The sequence below is a fragment of the Salvelinus alpinus genome, chromosome 4, assembly GCF_045679555.1.
Source record: "Salvelinus alpinus chromosome 4, SLU_Salpinus.1, whole genome shotgun sequence".
Taxonomy (NCBI): domain Eukaryota; kingdom Metazoa; phylum Chordata; class Actinopteri; order Salmoniformes; family Salmonidae; genus Salvelinus; species Salvelinus alpinus.
Window position 1 is genome coordinate 56,039,750 of NC_092089.1, and position 21,176 is coordinate 56,060,925.

A 21,176-nucleotide genomic window follows, 5' to 3' on the forward strand; every position below is an offset into this window, starting at 1 on the left:
AATTTCACCATTCACTTTACTAATAAAACATTTAATCAAGCCATGCAATCACAGTCTAATATTTGTACTACTGTGACAGGTATTCATTGATATAAATGTTACGATGGCATTTGTGATGCATATGAGAGTGAAAAGTAGCCAAACATTATGACTGTCTAGATAGAGTGTGGGAAATAGAAAGATTGTGTGACCAACCTGTGTTTTGAGACCGATATACAGGCAATGGCTGAAGAAACCTTTCAGAGAGCAAACTCTCTCTCCTTGTTCACAAAGCTGAAACTATATTGACTGGTGTTTTGCAGGTACTATTTAATAAAGCTGCCAGTTGAGGACTTACTAGACACTAATATACCTGTCCTCTTGCTCAGTTGTGCACCGGGGCCTCCCACTCCTCTTTCTATTCTGGTTAGAGCCAGTTTGCGCTGTTCTGTGAAGGGAGTAGTACACAGCATTGTACGAGATCTTCAGTTTCTTGGCAATTTCTCTCATGGAATTGCCTTCATTTCGCAGAACAAGACTAAACTGACGAGTTTCAGAAGGAAGTTCTTTGTTTCTGGACATTTTGAGCCTGTTATCGAACCCACAAATGCTGATGCTCTAGATACTCAACTAATCTAAAGAAGGCCAGTTTTATTGCTTCTTTAATCAGGACGACAGTTTTCAGCTGTGCTAACATAATTGCAAAAGTGTTTTCTAATGATCAATTAGCCTTTTAAAATGATAAACTTGGATTAGCTAACACAACGTGCCATTGGAACACAGGAGTGATGGTTGCTGATAATGGGCCTCTGTACACCTATGTAGATATTTAATTAAAAAATCTGAAATTTCCAGCTACAATAGTCATTTACAATATTAACAATGACTACAATGTATTTCTGATCAATTTGATGTAATTTTAATGGACAAAACATTTGCAAAACAAACAATGACATTTCTAAGTGACCCCAAACTTTTGAACAGTAGTGTATATAGAAAGTCTACACCCCCTTGAACAAAAAAACAAAAATGTGAGTTACAAAGTGGGATTGAAATAGATTTAATTGCATTTTTTGTCATTGATATACACAAAATACTCCATAATGTCAAAGTGAAAAGAAAATTCTACAAATTAAATAACTAAAATATAGTCATTTCATAAGTATTCCCCCATTTCTTTAGGCAAGCCTAAATGAGTTCAGAAGTAATATTTGGCTTAACAAATCACATACGTTATATAGACTCACTCTGTATGAAATAATAGGGGTTGACATGATTTTTTAATAACTACCCCTTCCTCTGTCCCCCAAACATACATCTGTAAGTTCTCTCAGTCAAGTATAGAATTTCAAGCAAAGATTCAACTACAAAGACAAAGGAGCTTTTCGAAAGCCTCATAAAGAAGTGCAGTGATTTGTTGATGGGTAAGAATAACAAATCAGACATTGAACATATCTTTATGCATGGTGACGTTAATAATTATGCTGTGGATAATGTATTAAACCACTGAGACACATCAAAAATGCAGTCTTCCTTCTGATCTGAGCTGCAGGACAGGAAGGAAACAGCTTCACCATGAGACCATTGGTGATTTTATTGTTGCCAAGTAAATAAAACAACATTATACTGACTCCACAATGCTGATTTAACAGAGTGAAAAGAAATGAAAAAATATGCATATGTATGCAACAAGGCACTAAAGTAATATGCAAAAAACAGCATAGGAATACACTTTTTGGACTAAATGCAAAGCCTTATGTGTACTTCTTATTTACATTTACATTTAAGTCATTTAGCAGACGCTCTTATCCAGAGCGACTTACAAATTGGTGCATTCACCTTATGATATCATGATATCATAAGGTATATGGTATATATGAGGTATATATAAGGTATATATGATATTCTTCTTTGGTATCATGGCGTTCGCACATTTTGATTGTGCATACCGCCACCTACTGTGCGGTAGTGTGTGGTCAATCACTTACATTTTGTGATAAAACAATAAAAAAGAAAGGGGGAAAGGAAAATACTGCACCACCAACTAACCCTACACGCATAGTACCAGTCAACCAGCTTCATGAGGTAGTCACTTGGAATGCATTTCAATGAACAGGTATGCCTTGTTAAAAGTTCATTTATGAAATTTCTTTCTTTATTAATGCGTTTGAGCCAATCAGTTGTGTTGTGACAAGGTAGGGTTGGTATACAGAAGACATCCCTATTTAGTAAAAGACCAAGTCCATATTATGGCAAGAACAGCTCAAATAAGCAAAGAGAAAAGAAAGTCCATCATTACTTTAAGGCATGAAGGTCAGTCAATCCGGAAAATGTCAAGAACTTTGAAAGTTTTTCAGGTGCAGTCGCTAAAACCATCAAGCGCTATGATGAAACTGGCTCTCATGTGGACCGCCACAGGAAAGGAGGATCCAGAGTTACCTCTGCTACAGAGGATAAGTTCATTAGAGTTACCAGCCTCAGAAATCGGCAATTAACTGCACCTCAGATTGCAGCCCAAATAAATGCTTCAGAGTTCAAGAAACAGACACATCTCAACATCAACTTTTCAGAGGAGACTGTGTGAATCAGGCATTCGTGGTCAAATTGCTGAAAGAAACCACTACTAAAGGACACCAATAAGAAGAAGAAAATTGCTTGGGCCAAGAAACACGAGCAATGGAAATTAGACCGGTGGAAATCTGTCCTTTGGTCTGATGAGTCCAAATTTGAGATTTTTTGTTCCAACCGCCATGTCTTTATGAGATGCAGAGTTGGTGAACGGATGATCTCTGCATGTGTGGTTCCCACTGTGAAGCATGGAGGAGGAGGTGTGATGGTGTGGGAGTGCTTTGCTTTATTTAGAATTCAAGGCACACTTAACCAGCATGGCTACCACAGCATTCTGCAGCGATACGCCATCCCATCTGTTTTGTGCTTAGTGGGACTATCATTTGTTTTTCAACCCAAAGCACCACTCCAGGCTGTGTAAGGGCTATTTGACGAAGAAGTAGAGTGATAGAGTGATGCATCAGATGACCTGGCCTCTACAATCACCCGACCTCAACGCAATTGAGATGGTTTGGAATAAGTTGGACCGCAGAGTGAAGGAAAAGCAGCCAACAAGTGCTCAGCATATGTGGGATCTCCTTCAAGACTGTTGGAAAAGCAATCCAGGTGACTACCTCATGAAGCTGGTTGAGAGAATGCCAAGCATGTGCAAAGCTGTCCACAAGACAAAGAGTTGCTACTTTGAAGAATCTAAAATATAACATATTTAACACTTTTTTGTTTACCACATGATTCCCTTTGTGTAATTTTGTAGTTTTGATGTCTACAATGTAGAACACAGTAAAAATAAAGAAAAACCCTTGAATGAGTAGGTGTTTCCAAACTTTTAAATGGTACTGTATATACACCACTATTTAATACAAATCTAAATCCCCACCCCATTCCACTACTTTGTCCCTAACTGATCCTACACCAGGCCAACGGACTGGGAGAAAGGGACTATTTCGTTCAACACACCTCGAAACTCTTCTGCAGTAAAACCTTGTACACCCAAGTACTTCTCTGCAGCTGATAACCATGGCAATGAACGCTAAGAAGCAAAACTTACTGACAAACACATTTGTATTACTCTGTATTGGCCTAGGCCTACTACTCACCCTTGACCAATCATCCTCAACTCTCTTCACTGCCTCAGTATACGACACCTTCTGTTCTACTCTGACCCTGGCAACCTCAACCTTTCTCTCTCCCACACCGGGCACTTCTGATCCCCAGCAACATGGGCACCCCCACAATTGACACAGTTTTTTCCACCGATACTACAAATTCGTTCGTCCCATGCCCTCCTGCACACTTCTCACATCTCCTGATCTCTCTCCTACACACTGCTGCAACATGAATCTGAAACACCTTAGTGGTTTCGGCACAAGTTATTTGGACTGACTGAATAACTGACATATCCTAACATGACTTTATCAGGTAAAGATTCTGCTTCCAAACTCAAAAGGACAGACAATGTCTTCTCAGTTTCACCACGCTCACCATCGGGTCTGCGTCGTACCAATCAGAGGGCGTCACAGACACAGAGAACTTTCCATTTCAGTTTCTCCACCTCAACGCCACCCCAGTAATCACTCCTTTCAAAGGCTTCCTGCTCCGAAAAGCAAAGCAAGTCACAGGTCTTGTCCCTAGTCACGTGAAGCAAGACATCCGCTCCCTCTGGACAGAAAAACGTCACAAGTCCACTTCGAGCTACCTTTACAGATTTAACAGTACCAAAATAATTTTCTACCCAGCCTGAGACTACAGCCAAATGGCAGGGATCCACTTTCTCCAAAAATGTCCCTCTCACTGTGTCACCTTGCTTGTAGAAAAGTGGAGCAGAGCATGCTGAGCGATCTCCAGCTCTGAGGAGAAGGAAGTAACTAGAGAAAAGTTATAAGTTCCAGTCATCTCCTGTGATTTCCTTTAGTTAGCATTCTTTGTTTTTGCCAAGGCCAATGTGCGTCCTTCGGAAATGTGAGTACATATTTCTTACTCTTCATGTGTGTATGTTGTGGATACACTCTGCTATGATTATTTTGTTTCTCTTTGTTATACTAATTGGTGTTTTTCAGCACAATAAGAGCTAAGACGTTAATATTTGTGGTAAACTCTACACAATTGTGTTCTGTGAGTGTCACTAAGTAGGCGGATACCCCATTTCACGGGTCCACAATTCATAGGTTAGGCTGCAGAGAGCAGTATGAATGGCCAATACACATAATAGACTGATTGGAAAGGTGATTTCCCACAGTCAAAGTCCTGCAATAAGAGCTAAGACAGATGTTATGGATGTTAAACTGGTGAGTGTTTTATGCTACCAAACACGCATTTGCACACTGCAGTCAGTGCACAACAGAGCCAGAGGCGCTGTTAATGTCATTAGCAAGCAATTTGTTTTCTCAGCAGTTTGAGTAGTGTCCTGTCTGACAGTGAAATGTGGCTAAGTTAGCTAGCTCTTACTGTAACTTGGTCTATGGAGTAGCTAGCTACTAGTAGTGTTACAAAAATGTAGGACTGGCATTTGGATGTAAACTAACGTTAGCTAGCTTCTGAGTCAAGGTCAGCAGTTGTTGTTTGGCTCTAGCTAGCTAGCAAATGGCTGAAGTTATTTGTGTAACAAACCTTCCATAAACAAATATAGCTAACGCCCTTTCTTTGCCTTTTTGTTAGCTAGCTAGCTGACTGGTGTTAGCTAGCTACGGAGGTTAGCTGCTGGACTTTGGACAAGCAAGCTAGCTAGATAATAATGTTAACAGCAGCTGTGTTGTTGCTGACCTGGTTAAATAGAACTCTGAGATTTGGCTGAGTTGATTTGCACATTTTAAAAAAGGTGGTATCTCGAACCTAAAAGAGTTCATTGGCTGTCCTCATAGGATAACCCTTTGAAAAACCATTTTTGGTTCCAGATAGAACCTATTGGTTCCATGTAGAACCCTTTCCGCAGAGGAGTCTACATGGAACCCCAAAGGGTTCTACCTGGAGCCAAAAAGGGTTCTTCAAAGGGTGCACCTATGGGGGCAGCCGAAGAACCCTTTTGGAACACTAAGAGTGTAGTGTAGGTAGATCCAATTGATATAGCACTGCTTCTAATAGAATAACTTTGTAAAGCAAATCAAATCCTATTTTATCTCGCCTTTTTTTTTCAGGTGCAAAACCCTTGTGTCCTGATTCAACAAGACACCTACCTCGGTGAGTCATGTAAAGATTCTTCCTCTTCTCTCTTGCTCATTCTCCCTGTCGCTCACTTAAACTCACATACGTGCGCAGTTGCAGAAAAGAGGAAGAGATTTGCCAATAACACCCATTTCTAACAATGTTTGTTGCAGAAATGATATGTCAGACAACTTTTGAACAAGATAATGTTGTTGTCTCCTTATTGCCTCTTTACACATAATTACATTTTTACATGTAGCTTTCTTTTTTTAAGACTGCCAAGCTGTCCTCAATTGGGGGAACCTCTGTCAGGGACAATGTCCTCAGGATTATGGAGTGTGTGTTTCTAAAAGGTTGTATGAATATCACAACATGTATTAGGATTAAGCAAAACTTTACCATTTAAAATGGGTTAAAAATTGTCATTATCCAACTTCTGTCTAATGTTGATATCCTCTTTCTTAAAATGTTTCAGATTGATGACTAATTCATTAAATTCCCACTTCAATATGAAGGGACAGAGGAGCAAACATGCCTTTGCTACGACTTTTTGTTGATTCTGTTAAAGATATTTTACTGTGCGTTACTGTTCTGTCGTGTTGTCATGACTGTCTTGTGAGGATCACAATGGGTCAGATCAGCTTGGAAATGGCTGACAATAACCAGACCTTCTCCCACCCGCAGAGGGGAGGATGGAACTGGTGTGGGTGTTTTGATGATACCGCCACACCCGGTCGTAAATTAAGCAATAGAGGACTCTCTCTCTACCCTCCAGTATTGGCTAAAGGAATGTCCCTTTGTCTCCAGAGACTTTTGCCCACCCAAAACTCTAATGTCCAAAAAGTGGATAATGGAACAATAATTCTAACATAAAGAATGTTGGGAATAGTCAGTGGGGAAATGTAGAAAACTAATGTCATATTGTTTTTCATTGTGTGATGTCGTTAAAAACTGTATGGATGAAATTCTGTAACTTGGAAAGGAAACCCCCTTTATCTGTCAAGTTTCCATCCAATACCTTGTGCATATGATATGAACAATGATGAAAGTATCTTTGTTAAGATAGGGATTTGATTTTAGGAGTCATAAGAGATAACTTCTAATCATACCCGTTGCACATTAATTAGCCACACCCTGAGTGAGGTCAGAAGAGCGTGTCAGACGGAAGGAGCCGTCCCTTTGGCCAGTGTGCATAACAAGTCTTGGTAATGAAATTCACATTAGAGTGGAGCAATCGCTACACGTCTGAAATGGTTGGAACTTTGAACCTCAACACGATGTGAAGAAATAAACTAATCTTCCTTTAGACCAGAGAGACGAAAAGCTGAAGCTCATGTCCATAGTGGTCAGAATCCTGAACCCTGAATAATCAACACGAGGAGGAGGTTCAGAATTATGAATATGATAAGAGGTAATGATTAATAAGGTGACTGTTTATCGATGAAATAGATATATACAGTTGAAGTCAGAAGTTTACATACACCTTAGCCAAATACATTTAACTCAGTTTTTCACAATTCCTGATATTTAATCCTAGTAAAAATTCCCTGTCTTAGGTCAGTTAGGATCACCACTTTATTTTAAGAATGTGAAATGTCAGAATTATAGTAGAAAGAATTATTTATTTCAGCTTTTATTTCTTTCATCACATTCCCAGTGGGTCAAAAGTTTACATACAGTCAATGAGTATTTGGTAGCGTTGCCTTTAAATTGTTTAACTTGGGTCAAATGCTTTGGGTAGCCTTCCACAAGCTTCCCACAAGAAGTTGGGTGAATTTTGGCCCATTCCTCCTGACAGAGCTGATGTAACTGAATCAGGCTTGTAGGCCTCCTTGCTCACACACAATTCTTCAGTTCTGCCCACAAATGTTCTATAGGATTGAGGTCAGGGCTTTGTGAAGGCCACTCCAATACCTTGACTTTGTTGTCCTTAAGCCATTTTGCCACAACTTTGGAAGTATGCTTGGGGTCATTGTCCATTTGGAAGACCCATTTGCGACCAAGCTTTAACTTCCTGACTGATGTCTTGAGATGTTGCTTCAATATATCCACATAATTTGTCTTCCTTATGATGCCATCTATTTTGTGAAGTGCACCAGTCCCTCCTGCAGCAAAGCACCCCCACAATATGCTGCTGCCACCCTCGTGCTTCATGGTTGGGATGGTGTTCTTCTGCTTGCAAGCCTCCCCCTTTTTCCTCCAAACATAACAATGGTCATTATGGCCATATAGTTCTATATTTGTTTCATCAGACCAGATTACATTTCTCCAAAAAGTACGATCTTTGTCCCCATGTGCAGTTACAAACCGTAGTCTAGCTTTTTTATGGCGGTTTTGGAGCAGTGGCTTCTTCCTTGCTGAGCGGCCTTTCAGGTTATGTCGATAGAGGACTCGTTTTACTGTGGATATAGATACTTTTGTGCCTGTTTCCTCCAGGATCTTCACAAGGTCCTTTGCTGTTGTTCTGGGATTGATTTGCATTTTTCGCACCAAAGTACATTCATCTCTAGGAGACAGAACGCGTCTCCTTCCTGAGCGGTATGATGGCTGCGTGGTCCCATGGGGTTTATACTTGTGTACTATTGTTTGTGCAAGAACGCGTCTCCTTCCTGAGCGGTATGATGGCTGCGGGGTCCCATGGGGTTTATACTTGTGTACTATTGTTTGTGCAGATGAAAGTGGTACCTTCAGGCATTTGGAAATTGCTCCCAAGGATGAACCAGACTTGTGGAGGTCTACAAATTTTTTCTGAGGTCTTGGCTGATTTAGTTTGATTTTCCCATGATGTCAAGCAAAGAGGCACTGAGTTTGAAGGTAGGCCTTGAAATACACCCACAGGTACACCTCCAATTGACTCAAATGATGTCAATTAGCCTATCAGAAGCTTCTAAAGCCATGACATCATTTTCTGGAATTTTCCAAGCTGGCACAGTCAACTTAGTGTATGTAAACTGACCCACTGGAATTGTGATACAGTGAATTATAAGTGAAATAATCTATCTGTAAACAATTGTTGGAAAAATTACTTGTGTCATGCACAAAGTAGTTGCCCTAACCGACTTGCCAAAACTGTAATTTGTTAACAAGAAATGTGTGGAGTGGTTGAAAAACGAGTTTTAATGACTCCAACCTAAGTGTATGTAAACTTCCGACTTCAACTGTACCTTATAGAGTTTAATTCGGGAGATGGTAACTCTTTAAACAATTTATTCCATGGTGCCCCAAATCCTAATCCTAAATTAATTGTTACATGATTAATTTAATCGGGTAACAATTCAACATAGTTAGTGGATTAAATAAATAAGTCATCAGATTACTGAAGGTAAAGTCGCGACAATGTCCTGCATGCCCACATTATGCCTATCATTAATTAATTTTCTTCTCTTTTTATGCTTACAGTAAGTGCCATGAAAAGCCAGAAAACTCAGTAGGTTGATCTGTTGCTGGAAAGTCCTAAAATATGCCCCTGACCGCAGTGGTGTAGAAGGGTGCAAACTATGTATATGAGCATCTTGCTCTTTTTTTAAAGACATCTTTAAGCTATAACTGCCACAAAATGTGTCAACTAGCACCATGGAAATACCTATAGGCAGCGGATTCCACAAAGTTTCTTCAAGAATGTCCTTTTCTAGTTTTCTTTTAAAATCTAAAATTGATACAGATGTAATGCGCTGATTCTCTTCATTGCAGATCTGACACATCACATGACTCTTCAAGAGAGCCACTATGCTCCAGATTGCCTTCTGTGCTCAGAAGACCTTGTGAGGCTCTGCCCCATCAAACCATGCTTATCAATCATTAATCAAATAAGACAATGGGACTTTTATATGTGTCCCAGTCTTTATATTCATGTAATATCTGTGGGTGAATTTTGAAACAATTACTGTATGCAGATGTGCAAAAAATTGTGATGTAGATTTGTTTTTGCCATTGTTTGATCCATTTAAAATGTAAGAATATGTTGCAGATTAACTTTAATTGGTGACTATGGAAACAAATAGAAATGTAATGAACAATGTTTTCAATATCCAACTTTATCCTCAGCAATACATTTTACAGTACACTCTTAGAAAAAAAGTGTAGGTTATAAGCAGTAGTCAGGTGGTTATGACCAGTAGGCTGCATAATATAGTGGTCACAATTATGACCAACTGGTCGTATGGTGGTCAGAAAAAATACGTTATATTCTGGTCAGTAAAAATACTGTAATGACCTGGCTAGATCCTAAATGAACAAATGTTCAGACAGAGGATTGCGTTTACGAATTCCCGATGTATTAACCAAACTCATCACAGGCTACTGTTTGGCCGTAGCCCACGCCAAATACATCAAGGAAAACAGTATCAAACAAAGGTGACCCATCACTCAAAGGTGACCAGACGTAAAGAGGGAGAACAATGACTAAGTATGGTCTTAAATTTGCGGCGCTCCACCCCCTTCCAAACGATCTACTACAGTACGAGAGGTGGCAGTATAGTTAAAACCTGACCCTTTGCACCAATTTCAAAATACCCGGAAATAGCAGTGAATGCGGAAGACGAAAGATGGAGGCGGCTGTGTTCATTCTATCGCTGGTCGACTGCTGTGCTCTGATTTTTCTGGCGGTGTACTTCGTATCCTTTTCTTGAACATTAGCTAATACGTTGTGTACTGGATCTCTATTACTATCCTTTGTTACAATCAATACGTTTTGGCGCTCGTGCTTTGTGGGTACCTGTCTGTGGCAGACAAGTGCTAGTTAACGTTGGCCGTGGTTTAAGCATGATCAGACGTATCAATCCAATCCGTAGTGCTCTGTCTTGATAAACGGACGTTAGCGAACTAGCCAGCAAGGGCCAGTTAGCCAACGCCCTGTTCGTCCTTTGCATTTTAAAATGTCGATATTCTGGCTGTCAACAGCAGTGTTGACATATTTTAGATGCAGTGTCTGCTGCTTGTTTTTTCCTAGCAAAAGTTCAGTGGTTAAACAGACCGTCAGTACTAGTTACTCACACATTCCTAAGTATTCAATGGCGTCCTCGCTTGAGTTAGCTGACATTCAGAATATAGAGAAACTGTTACTGTATAGCTAAACGTTAGCCTTATACATCTCTGCCCAGACAGTTTACATACCTTAACTTCATGAATAGGTAATTACCCTCTCCGATCTAGAATGTGACTACATCAATGCTCGAGCCTGCTGTTCGAAGTTAAACAGAGTAAGCACACTTGTCATGGGTAATTTCCTTTCAAATATATATTTTTTGCATGTACACACAGCTAGCTAGCTCTCGAGAACCTAGGGGGCATAGCCTCCCTTTAGGGCTTTCGGTTAAATGTGTAGACCATAACTGGCTCACTGTAAACTATAATCCCGGCACTGTTTTAACGGTTCGAAACATAAAATCTCGTTTGCGATAAGGTTTTGGAAACATTTGGGATTTAACTTTCACATCAGTAAGAAATACTATTTCAAATTCCAAAAGATACATTTGTAAATCGAGCATCACCGGGCCACATTTTGGTGTGCCGACGTTTCCCAATGTTCTTGAATTTCGGATTTCGTTTTAAGTAATTGTTATATATGGCAGAGCACCCCGCTAATAAAGCGAGATATCCCACCTTGTTACCCACTCCACAAAGCCGGGAGGCAGCCTGTGGTCAAAACGAATAATCATTTTTTACACGGATAAACGCCCCCTACCGGGTCAATCGGGTGAGCTAAATCGAACTCCCGCCATTGGATTTATTTTTTATTTTTAACACAGCAGGGTGTAACTTTGATAAACTGTACAGTAAGTGTATTTTTTTGTGTTTTTTCGTCGCTGATATGAAAGTTAGCTGCAATATGTAACTTGTTGGCCACTGGGTCAAATTCCCATAGAAATGTGTGTTATAGCTCTGTCATTCTCATTGAAAGCAAGTCTAAGAAGAGGTAGATATGTTTTATGTGCGAATTCTGTGCTTCCGTTTCGTTTTTGCGTCTTTACTTTAGGTTTTGTACACCATTTTCATTCAAACAAATTAAATTACAATATTTTTGGTTATGGAAGATATATTTCACAGCGGTTTAGATGGTACAATGATTCTCTACACTATACTTGCTGTTTAGTCAGAAATTGAAATGTTTATTAAGTTCCAAACATTTCCAAAACCCTATCACAAGTGAGGCGTATTTACGTTTAGACAGAGCATTTGGGTAGGGACAGGACATTTTCCACTGCAAAAAGGATGTGGAATGCCATAGAGCCCCACAGTGGAGGTGATATAATACCCATAACCTAATGGTCAAACAGGAAAGTGGTTCCAATCGTTTTCCACCCATCTAAAAATCACCTATGTGAAAAATGAAACACTTAAAATAAGTGCTGTGTTTCGTGTAGGCTTACCCTGGCGTGATGTTTTGATAACCATGTTCTATCTCGGACAAGGTGATTTGTCAATATATTATTTTCCATTAACTCTGACTCGAAAATGCAAATTAAGATCAAAGTAGACATCATGCAAAACTACAAATCCCTGCAAGCACCTGCAGACCATCGCAAGCTGACACCTTTGCTAACAGGTACTGTGTCAATTTAAAACTTGCATGAGACAGTTCACAGAATTGTCAATTTTAAAGAAATTCAGCCAATTTATTCATTACTATATTTACCTAACATTAGATAGGTAATCTAGAGATCCTATATTTTGCCTTGATTCGGCAGTCTCGTCCAGATCATTATGGCATTTGTAGTTCTTTATGATAGCCACATTAACAGCTAACTAGCCTTTCATTTTGGGGGGGTAAATGCAGGCAAATATATTGATAAAAGTAACTTTATCCTAGAGCAGGCGTTTGCAAAGGCCGACCTGCGACCTGATTCAATATGGCCCGCGGACTCAGGCTCAGATCACATAAAGAATTTGCGATTAGTAAAGTATTTGTTATTCAAATTAAAAGCATAATGATTTAACTCCGACCGCTTGAGGGACATTTATTTTGAAGGCACTTATAAGTAACAACTGCACGAGGACAGGCAGTGACTGACAGACTGACACACGTTACAAATAGTAGCTAGCTAGAAGTTGTGCTAAAATGAGTTTTTCAAAGAAAGTAGACAATGAATGTAGGGTGTTACAGCAAGAGTGGACTTCGAAATATTTCTTTGAGGTATCAGGGAAAGCTGTGTGCAAGGAGAGCATCGCAGTCTTGAAAGACTACAACTTGTCCCGACACTTCCAAACGAAGCATGCAGAGAAATATAGGAATATGTCTTCTGAGCAGAGGGCAAATGCATCGAAATAGTTGCTTTCTCAGTTGCAAAAGCAGCAAGGACTTTTAACAAAACTGCATTCAGCAAACGACGGAATTGCGAGTGCTAGCTAAGTACTGTCCTACACAATTGCTAAACATAGCAAACCATTCGCTGAGGGCGAATTCATTAAATAATGTTTAATTGACTCTGCAGCAATACTTTGCCCCGACAAGAAAGCTGTTTGAAAATGTTTCCCTGTCAAGACGAACAGTGACACGGCATGTTGAGTACATCACAGAGAATAAGGAACAACAGTTGAAAGACAAGGCAAAGGATTTTTCCTATTTCTCCTTGGCCCTGGATGAGAGCAGTGATGGATGTGACACGGCGCAGTTGTTGATATTCCTATGAGGCATAACACCAGACTTTGAAATTGCATAGGTGCAGTCAATGAAGAGCACAACCACAGTGAAAGATTCATTGGAGGAGGTTAATAATTGTGTGGCAAAGCTGGGACTGAGTTTAGAAAGTTAACCGGTGTGCCCAAACTTCACAGGAAAAAATGTTGGCCTTTTGAAAATGATACAAGATCAAGTAGCTGAGCTGAACCCAGTTCAGAACATTATTTTCCTGCATTGCATTATTCATCAGCAGGTTCTCTGTAAATGTGTTCTGAAAATGAGCCGTGTTGTGGATGCAATCACTAAAGTGGTAAACTTCATAAGAGCAAAATCTTTAAACCACAGGCAATTTGTCTCACTGTTGGAAGAGACAGAGTCGGATCATGCAGATTTCCCCTTAAACACAAACGTGAGATGGCTGAGTTTGGGGAAGGTGCTTAAAAGGGTGTGGGACCTGAAGTCGGAGATTGCTGAGTTTTTGCAAATTAAAGGAAAATGTGTGGATTTCCATCAATTGCAAGATAAAGAATGGTTGGCTGATTTTTGCCTTCACTGTGGACATCATGGCCCTCATGAATGAACTGAATTCCAAACTACAAGGGAAGGGCCTTTATGCACATCAGATGTACAACCTTGTCAAAGCCTTCAAGAGAAAGTTACTCTTCCTGACCTGCCAAGTAGAAGCCAACAATCTCGCCCACCTTCCGACACTACTAGTCTGTTCTCTATCAGATGACCAGCGGGAGAAATATACATCGCTGCTGCGTGCTTTGAACAGTGAGTTTTCTCCTCGTTTTGAGTATTTAAAATGTTGGAAAATGACATGCTGTTGATTTCCTTTCAACTTCAATGTGGATAACGCTTCCACTGACCTGCAACTTGAGCTTATCGATCTTCAGTCTGATGCAGTGATTGGAGAACTATTCAGAACATTGTCCCTGACGAGGTTCTAAGCATCTCTCGATGAACAAAACTTTCCAAAGATTAGGAGTCATGCTCAGATGTTTGTACTGTTTGGGTCAACCTATGTATGTGAACAGACATTTTCAGTGATGAAATATAACAAGTCAAGGCACAGATCATCTCTTACTGACTCGCACCTCTCAGAAATCCTGCGCATAGCGATGTCAGAAACTAAACCTGACTGCACTGCTGTAGTTAATGCCCATCAGAGACTTCACTCCACACTGATTGAGTAGTTGAAATGTAATGTTGAGCTCTCTCTCTTTCTTGTGTTTTTGTACATACCCGTTAACAAGAGTTCTGTCCGTGGTGCTGAATGCACAGTGTACTTTTCCCTCCGTGTAGTGCATTGCATAATAATGAAAATGCCTACCAAAAGGAGAACATGGATGTGGTTTATTTCTGTGCATTTAAAAAAAAAAAAGTGAAATAAGTAGCATATCTGGATGTGATTTACAGTAGATATATCTGTTAACAGTCATACACATGATGTATAATCCTGTAATATGATTTAGGCCTGCGATGGCTAAAATATATTCGAATGTGGCCCTCCATGGAAAATAATTGCCCAGGCCTGTCCTAGAGAGATTTACACAGTTATCAAGAAGTCACTCAAGGGTAAGCCTACATGAGAAACAGCCTTTATTTGAAGTGTTTCTAAAATCCCCTATGGGAAAAATGAATGGTGGAAAAATTCTTGGAACCGTTTCCCTGTTCGACCGCTAGGTTTCATGGGTATTATGACTCATACTGTGGTATTTTACAGGACTCATGATAAGTACAAGCTGTGCACCTGAGTGCAGAGCAGACATGAGAAAGAACGTCATATTTTGTTAATGTTGGTATAGGTTAAGGGAGTGAACGATATTTAAAATAAAGTTTACATGGAGAAAATGGACCTCTCTGAAATAAATGGATGGCCCTACCTTCAGTAAAGTGTAAAAAAATCAACCCTCCCCTGTACCCAAAATAATAATTAAAACAAAAAGTAGATGTCAACTTTGATTCTCCTGAACTGCCCCCATAGTCCTACACAGCACAGCCATTGGTTAAACTGCACACAAAAATGTTTTTGATTACCAAGAGCAGAGCTGAGCAGGCCAGGGCTCAGGGTTGGATTATCCATTGCAGTGTGTAATGCAGCCTAGTTTCATTTACACCATCCCAGCAGCTATCTTAGAAATATAACTTTGCTCTGTGCTTTTCGAGCATGCATTTCGTAGCCTATAGGCTATGGATCGTTTGATTGAGAACACACTAAATAGACTATAGGCGCACTTGATATTGAGTGCCCAGCGGAGAATCCGAGATGAGGGGCGGCATCGGGTACACATTGATTTATAGCCTAATAAGCAACTACTTCTAAAATACAAAAGAAATATTAACATTTCAATCCATTACAAATTACATGACCCTCCCCTGGACTAGATTGAATAAAACACTAAACCCTCCGCTTGACTAATTGAAAAAGCATGACCCTCCCCCATTTTCCCCCAGGTAACCATTCTATAAATGTCGATCCATCCCTAAATCCATTTGAATTCAAATCACTTTTAGTCAGGATCCCTTTTGATTTAAGTAAAACTTTCCATACATGGTTGTCCATGGAAAAAGTGGTCTGAAAGTGACTTTTTGGACCTGACTGCCAAAAGGTTCAGGAGATAAAGGTGCTAAGAGTTTACCAATTATGCGTACCCCACCATACCATGAGACATCCATGTCTTCTTCACTAGAAAGATAGTTTAGTGTGATATCATTTTAAAAGCTTACAAACAGTGTTGTCAAACTATTTTATTTATTTGAAAAATATGTATGCAATACAGAATGTCATTTTGAAACCTTGAACATCAATTATCAAAAAAAGTAAAAAAAAAAATCTTCATATTCTCATATCCTATTTCACATCATCTGAGGTTTTTGTGTTGTGCCCGCCATTGGTTGAGACACAACATGCCCTTGAATACAGGGGGGGGTCATTTCAATCATAGAAATATAATTCATAGAATGGAACCAAGCCTTCAGACCACTGTAATTTAGCTGGTACACTATTGACATTTAAAATGAATTGACATTTGTACTTCTAATTTCTACCACAAAGATGACCGCCCATCGTCGACTGTCAACTTAGTCATGTCTATTCTATTATCTATATTTATATGATTTCAATAGGTTTCCTATGGATGATTGACAGTATAATTTAAAACAACATATATTCCCATTCAAGTCAACATTCTCTGATGTGTGGACCTCCAACCATCTTTGTGGTACCATTCAAAATTTCACATTTCAATTTTATTCCCATATTTGAACATTTATCAGCCAAAACATGACACCCACCTTGTATTCAACACAAACATCTTAGACTATGTAAAATAGGGTCTAAGGTACAACATATGCGAATAGCATTTTTAGATAATTGAAGTTAAAGGACATTATAAAAATAAATCTAGAAATTGTCAAACAATTTGACAACCCTGTTTTGTAAGGTTTTAAATTGTATAAATCTCAACTGTTTATCTTTTACAGTGATGACGACATGGTGTGGTGGGGTGGTAATGGTGAGATATGCAAAATGGGTTAACTTTGAGCACCTTTTATCTCGTGAATGGTTTGGAATTCAGGTCCCTAAAGTCATTTTCTGAGCACTTCTCCAATGGTTAAATAGGCCTATGTATGGAATGTTTCGTTCAAATCAAAAGGTGTGCAGTCAAAAAGTTATTAAATTCAAATGGATTTACCCTACATGTAGTTAGTAACTTTCAGCTTCCTGACTTATACCTCTGTGGCCCATTGTCTTTTATTTATTGTGTCCTGTATGCTTGTGCTCATATACTTTTCATAATGTGCATCTGCAGTGGGTTGTACCAGAGCTGGTAGGCCAGGCCCTGGCAACAGTGCTGATGCTTGTCTCCCTGCACTGGTTTGTCTTCCTACTCAACCTGCCTGTGGCCGCCTGGAACATGTACAGGTAAGTACGTTGTACCTATTGTTTGTGATGACAACTGGATGTTAATGACCAACGGGATCTTCTTTTCCTATGTGAGCCGTAAAGACACTTTTGTGTTTGAGGAGTGAGGGGTTCCACTCAGAGCTGTCATCAGTGGCTGTGTTGTAAACCTTACGATAAGATATACTTTATTACTTTACATTTACATTGAAATTCATTTTGCGACGTCAGCATACAAACACAACACAATATACAGTTGAAGTCGGAAGTTTACATACACCTTAGCAAATACATTTAAACTCAGTTTTTCCACAATTCCTGACATTTAATGCCAGTAAAAATTCTTAGGTCAAGTTAGGATCACCACTTTATTTTAAGAAATGTCAGAAAAGTAGTAGAGAATGATTTATTTCAGCTTTTATTTCTTTCATCACATTCCCAGTGGGTCAGAAGTTTACATACACTCAATTAGTATTTGGTAGCATTGCCTTTAAATTGTTTAACTTGGGTCAAGCGTTTCGGGTAGCCTTCCACAAGCTTCCCACAATAAGTTGGGTGAATTTTGGCCCATTCCTCCTGACAGAGCTGGTGTAACTGAGTCAGGTTTGTAGGCCTCCTTGCTCGCACACGCTTTTTCAGTTCTGCCCACAAATGTTCTATAGGATTGAGGTCAGGGCTTTGTGATGGCCAGTCCAATACCTTAACTGTGTTGTCCTTAAGCCATTTTGCCACAACTTTGGAAGTATGCTTGGGGTCATTGTCCGTTTGGAAGACCCATTTGCGACCAAGCTTTAACTTCCTGACTGATGTCTTGATGTTGCTTCAATATATCCACATAATTTTTCTGCCTCATGATGCCATCTATTTTGTGAAGTGCACCAGTCCCTCCTGCAGCAAAGCAATATGCTGCTGCCACCCCTGTGCTTCACGGTTGGGACGGTGTTCTTCGGGCTTGCAAGCCTCCCCCTTTTCCCTCCAAACATAACGATGGTCATTATGGCCAAACAGTTCTATTTTTGTTTCATCAGACCAGAGGACATTTCTCCAAAAAGTACGACCTTTTTTATGGCTGTTTTGGAGCAGTGGCATCTTCCTTGCTGAGCGGCCTTTCAGGTTATGTCGATATAGGACTCGTTTTACTGTGGATATTGATACTTTTGTGCCTGTTTCCTCCAGCATGTCAAGCAAAGAGGCACTGAGTTTGAAGGTAGGCCTTGAAATACATCCACAGGTACACCTCCAATTGACTCAAATTATGTCAATTAGCCTATCAGAAGCTTCTAAAGCCATTATATAATTTTCTGGAATTTCCCAAGCTGTTTAAAGGCACAGTCAACTTAGTGTACCGGTATGTAAACTGTTGACCCACTGGAATTGTGATCTGTCTGTAAATAGATCACAGTACAGTAATCTGTCTGTAAACAATTGTTGGAAAAATTACTTGTCATGCACAAAGTAGATGTCCTAACTGACTTGCCAAAACTATAGTTTGTTAACAAGAAATTTGTGGAGTAGTTGAAAAACAAGTTTTAACTGTATTACATGCGGTACTGGAAAGTTAGTATACAATTCACCCATTTACATTTTCACATTCTACTGTCCGACAGTGTATTGGGCCTGCATCTGTCCTATGTCCCACTGTTTAGCAGGCCTTGCTCCTATTCTTACTAAACAGTGGGACCCTTAATCTCCTTCTGGAGGGCAGCAGCTCAAATCGTTGCGCAAGATTGTGTGTGGGGTCCTCTATGATGCTCTTGGCCTTGTCTCTTGCCTGTTTATCATAGTGGCTCTGAAGACCCCTGCATTGCAGCCCCTAGAGCTTGGACCCCAGGTTCACAGTCCGGGATACCCTTATTAGCCACTGACTGCCCACCGTACCAGGCCAGGAAACAGAAAGTCAGCACACTCTATATGGCAGGTGTAGTAGTTGGAGAGTATCTAGGTGTTGACGTTCAGTTGTCTGTCTGCTCAGGAGGCACAGTCGTGGTTGGTATTTTTTATTGATGTTCTTGATGTTTTGGCATTAAAAGGGTGTGCTGTCCATGATGGTTCCCAGGTACCTACAACTCAACACTCTTTATCTTTCACCAATCAGGACTAGGTGGCTCACTGAGTCTGCCTTCCCCATGAACTCAGTAAGCAGTTTTGTTGAGTTTGGGGTAGTTATTGCACCAGTCATGATCCCTGTTTACATCTGTTTGGAAATGCAGTGTGTCATCTGAGGGTGCCTGGTGGTGTCTGCATATTTCACTGCCAACCAGTTCCCATCAGAGCCTTTCAGGTCATTGGTGCATATGAATAATAGCACTGTAGAGATGACAGTTCCTTTTGGGGAACCGGTAGATATACACAGAGGAAGTGATGTTGTTGAACTTGACATACTGCCCCCTGCTCAGCAGGAAGTCCAGCACCCACAAGTAATACTATAACTACCCTAGTCCATGTAAGCCCCTTACAAACTCCCCAACTCTTAGAGCTATAGCCCACACCCAAGCTGTTACCTACAATGCTATGGTTGTTCTAATGTGTCGAGTGTTGTGTCTACCTATTGTTTATCTGACAGGGTTTGGAAGGTGCCCATGGGAAACATGGGGGTGTTTGACCCCACTGAGATCCACAACCGGGGACAACTAAAGTCTCACATGAAAGAGTCCATGATCAAACTCGGCTTCCACCTGCTCTGCTTCTTCATCTACCTGTACAGGTAAGAGACTGGCCCTTGCTGTCTGGGATTCTATATGCTAGCCGCTGTTACAGTACTAACATAGCTAATCTTACTGCTCCTTTATTTATTGCTTAGTACAGGATAACTTCTGTTTAGCCTGAGCTTAAGTTTTGTTTTAAAGTAATTTCTTCACTTGTCACACGCTTCCTTTCACCCCCACAGCATGATCCTGGCACTGATCAACGATTGAGATCCCCATGGCCATTTTAATCCAATCGGCCAAATCACAAACTATTCAGTATGTGTTGTTCAATATGTCCTGGTCCTCAGTCCTCTGCTCAGCTGGAGTCACCTGACATTACACTCCCCTGGGGACACCTAATCATTGCTCAGACCCCCCCCCCCCCCGTTACATACTTCTGTGTTCTTATAACTGCCCTGGAATTGTGTGTGTGTGCTTTCGTTCAGCCTGTGTCCAACAATGCTGTCCATGCACTGCTCCTCTAGGCAGATGGAAAACATGACAATCGTACAGGCTAGATGGTGCATACGATTGGGTAACACATTTTCGGCCAAGAGCCAATCACAACAGCTAGCACATCCTCTTGCAGCCTGCCGAACATCATCTTTGATAGTCATAATTTTTTTTTTGTCTCTTGTCAACATGCTGGAAAATCCTTGAATTGAATATCCTTTGCAGAATAATAACCTGTGTTTTGGCGATCTATTTCTGTTATATTTTCTTGCCGTCTCTTAACATCAATAAGTTATAGATCTGACATCCCCTGACTGCTGAAAGGTGCACATTTGATTGGTATTATAAAATAAAGTGTTCTCAGGGGAATACATGCACCTGGGTTGGAAAATGTTTTTCAACCCTATTTTTTCACTCGACTGTGTATCAATGGGCAATATAATCTCGATTCAATCCGTAGCACTGAAGAGCTACGCCGTAGCGCAATTTCAAGGTAATTTCCAATTGAGCTGACATGTAACATTGTCTTTAAATTTGTGTGGTGCTTCAGATTGAATCAAATCCCTTGTCTGTATCCTAGTTGTATTACATTTCACTGTGTATGACAGAAGCACATTTACTACACATCACTATGTATGTTATTTGTGCAGTTTGAGAATGTTCCAGCCAAATGTATTTCACCATGGGGAAGGGTGCGTGTTCAGATTGTTTAAATCAAACTAAAATGACTCATTTTTTAATTTGTGCTTTTGAAAATAATTTGTGGGGTTTCTTAAATAAACTTGAAAGAGAACAATTGTTGTCTTTTTCTTGTGAGATTATA

The 21,176-nt window shown here is 40.1% G+C and overlaps 1 protein-coding gene across 11 annotated transcripts; it reads left to right on the plus strand.

Moving 5' to 3' along the window:
• The first annotated feature begins 4,117 nt into the window (after positions 1 to 4,117).
• Positions 4,118 to 21,149, plus strand: LOC139573995 (protein cornichon homolog 4-like). 11 transcript variants are annotated; one of them, XM_071398051.1, is made up of 9 exons: positions 4,171 to 4,506; positions 5,679 to 5,721; positions 5,960 to 6,038; positions 6,993 to 7,096; positions 9,376 to 10,298; positions 10,815 to 10,883; positions 17,122 to 17,234; positions 18,998 to 19,131; positions 19,777 to 19,898. In XM_071398051.1, the coding sequence occupies exons 5-9, from the start codon at positions 10,230 to 10,232 to the stop codon at positions 19,845 to 19,847; spliced, it is 456 nt and encodes a 151-aa protein (XP_071254152.1). In that variant the 5' UTR covers positions 4,171 to 4,506; positions 5,679 to 5,721; positions 5,960 to 6,038; positions 6,993 to 7,096; positions 9,376 to 10,229; the 3' UTR covers positions 19,848 to 19,898. The 11 variants fall into 11 exon arrangements, 10 of the variants coding, with proteins under 10 accessions (XP_071254151.1, XP_071254152.1, XP_071254149.1 ...); XM_071398049.1 differs by lacking the exon at positions 4,171 to 4,506 and adding an exon at positions 4,696 to 4,832; XM_071398050.1 differs by lacking the exon at positions 6,993 to 7,096 and having other exon boundaries at positions 4,118 to 4,506.
• Positions 21,150 to 21,176: the final 27 nt, after the last annotated feature.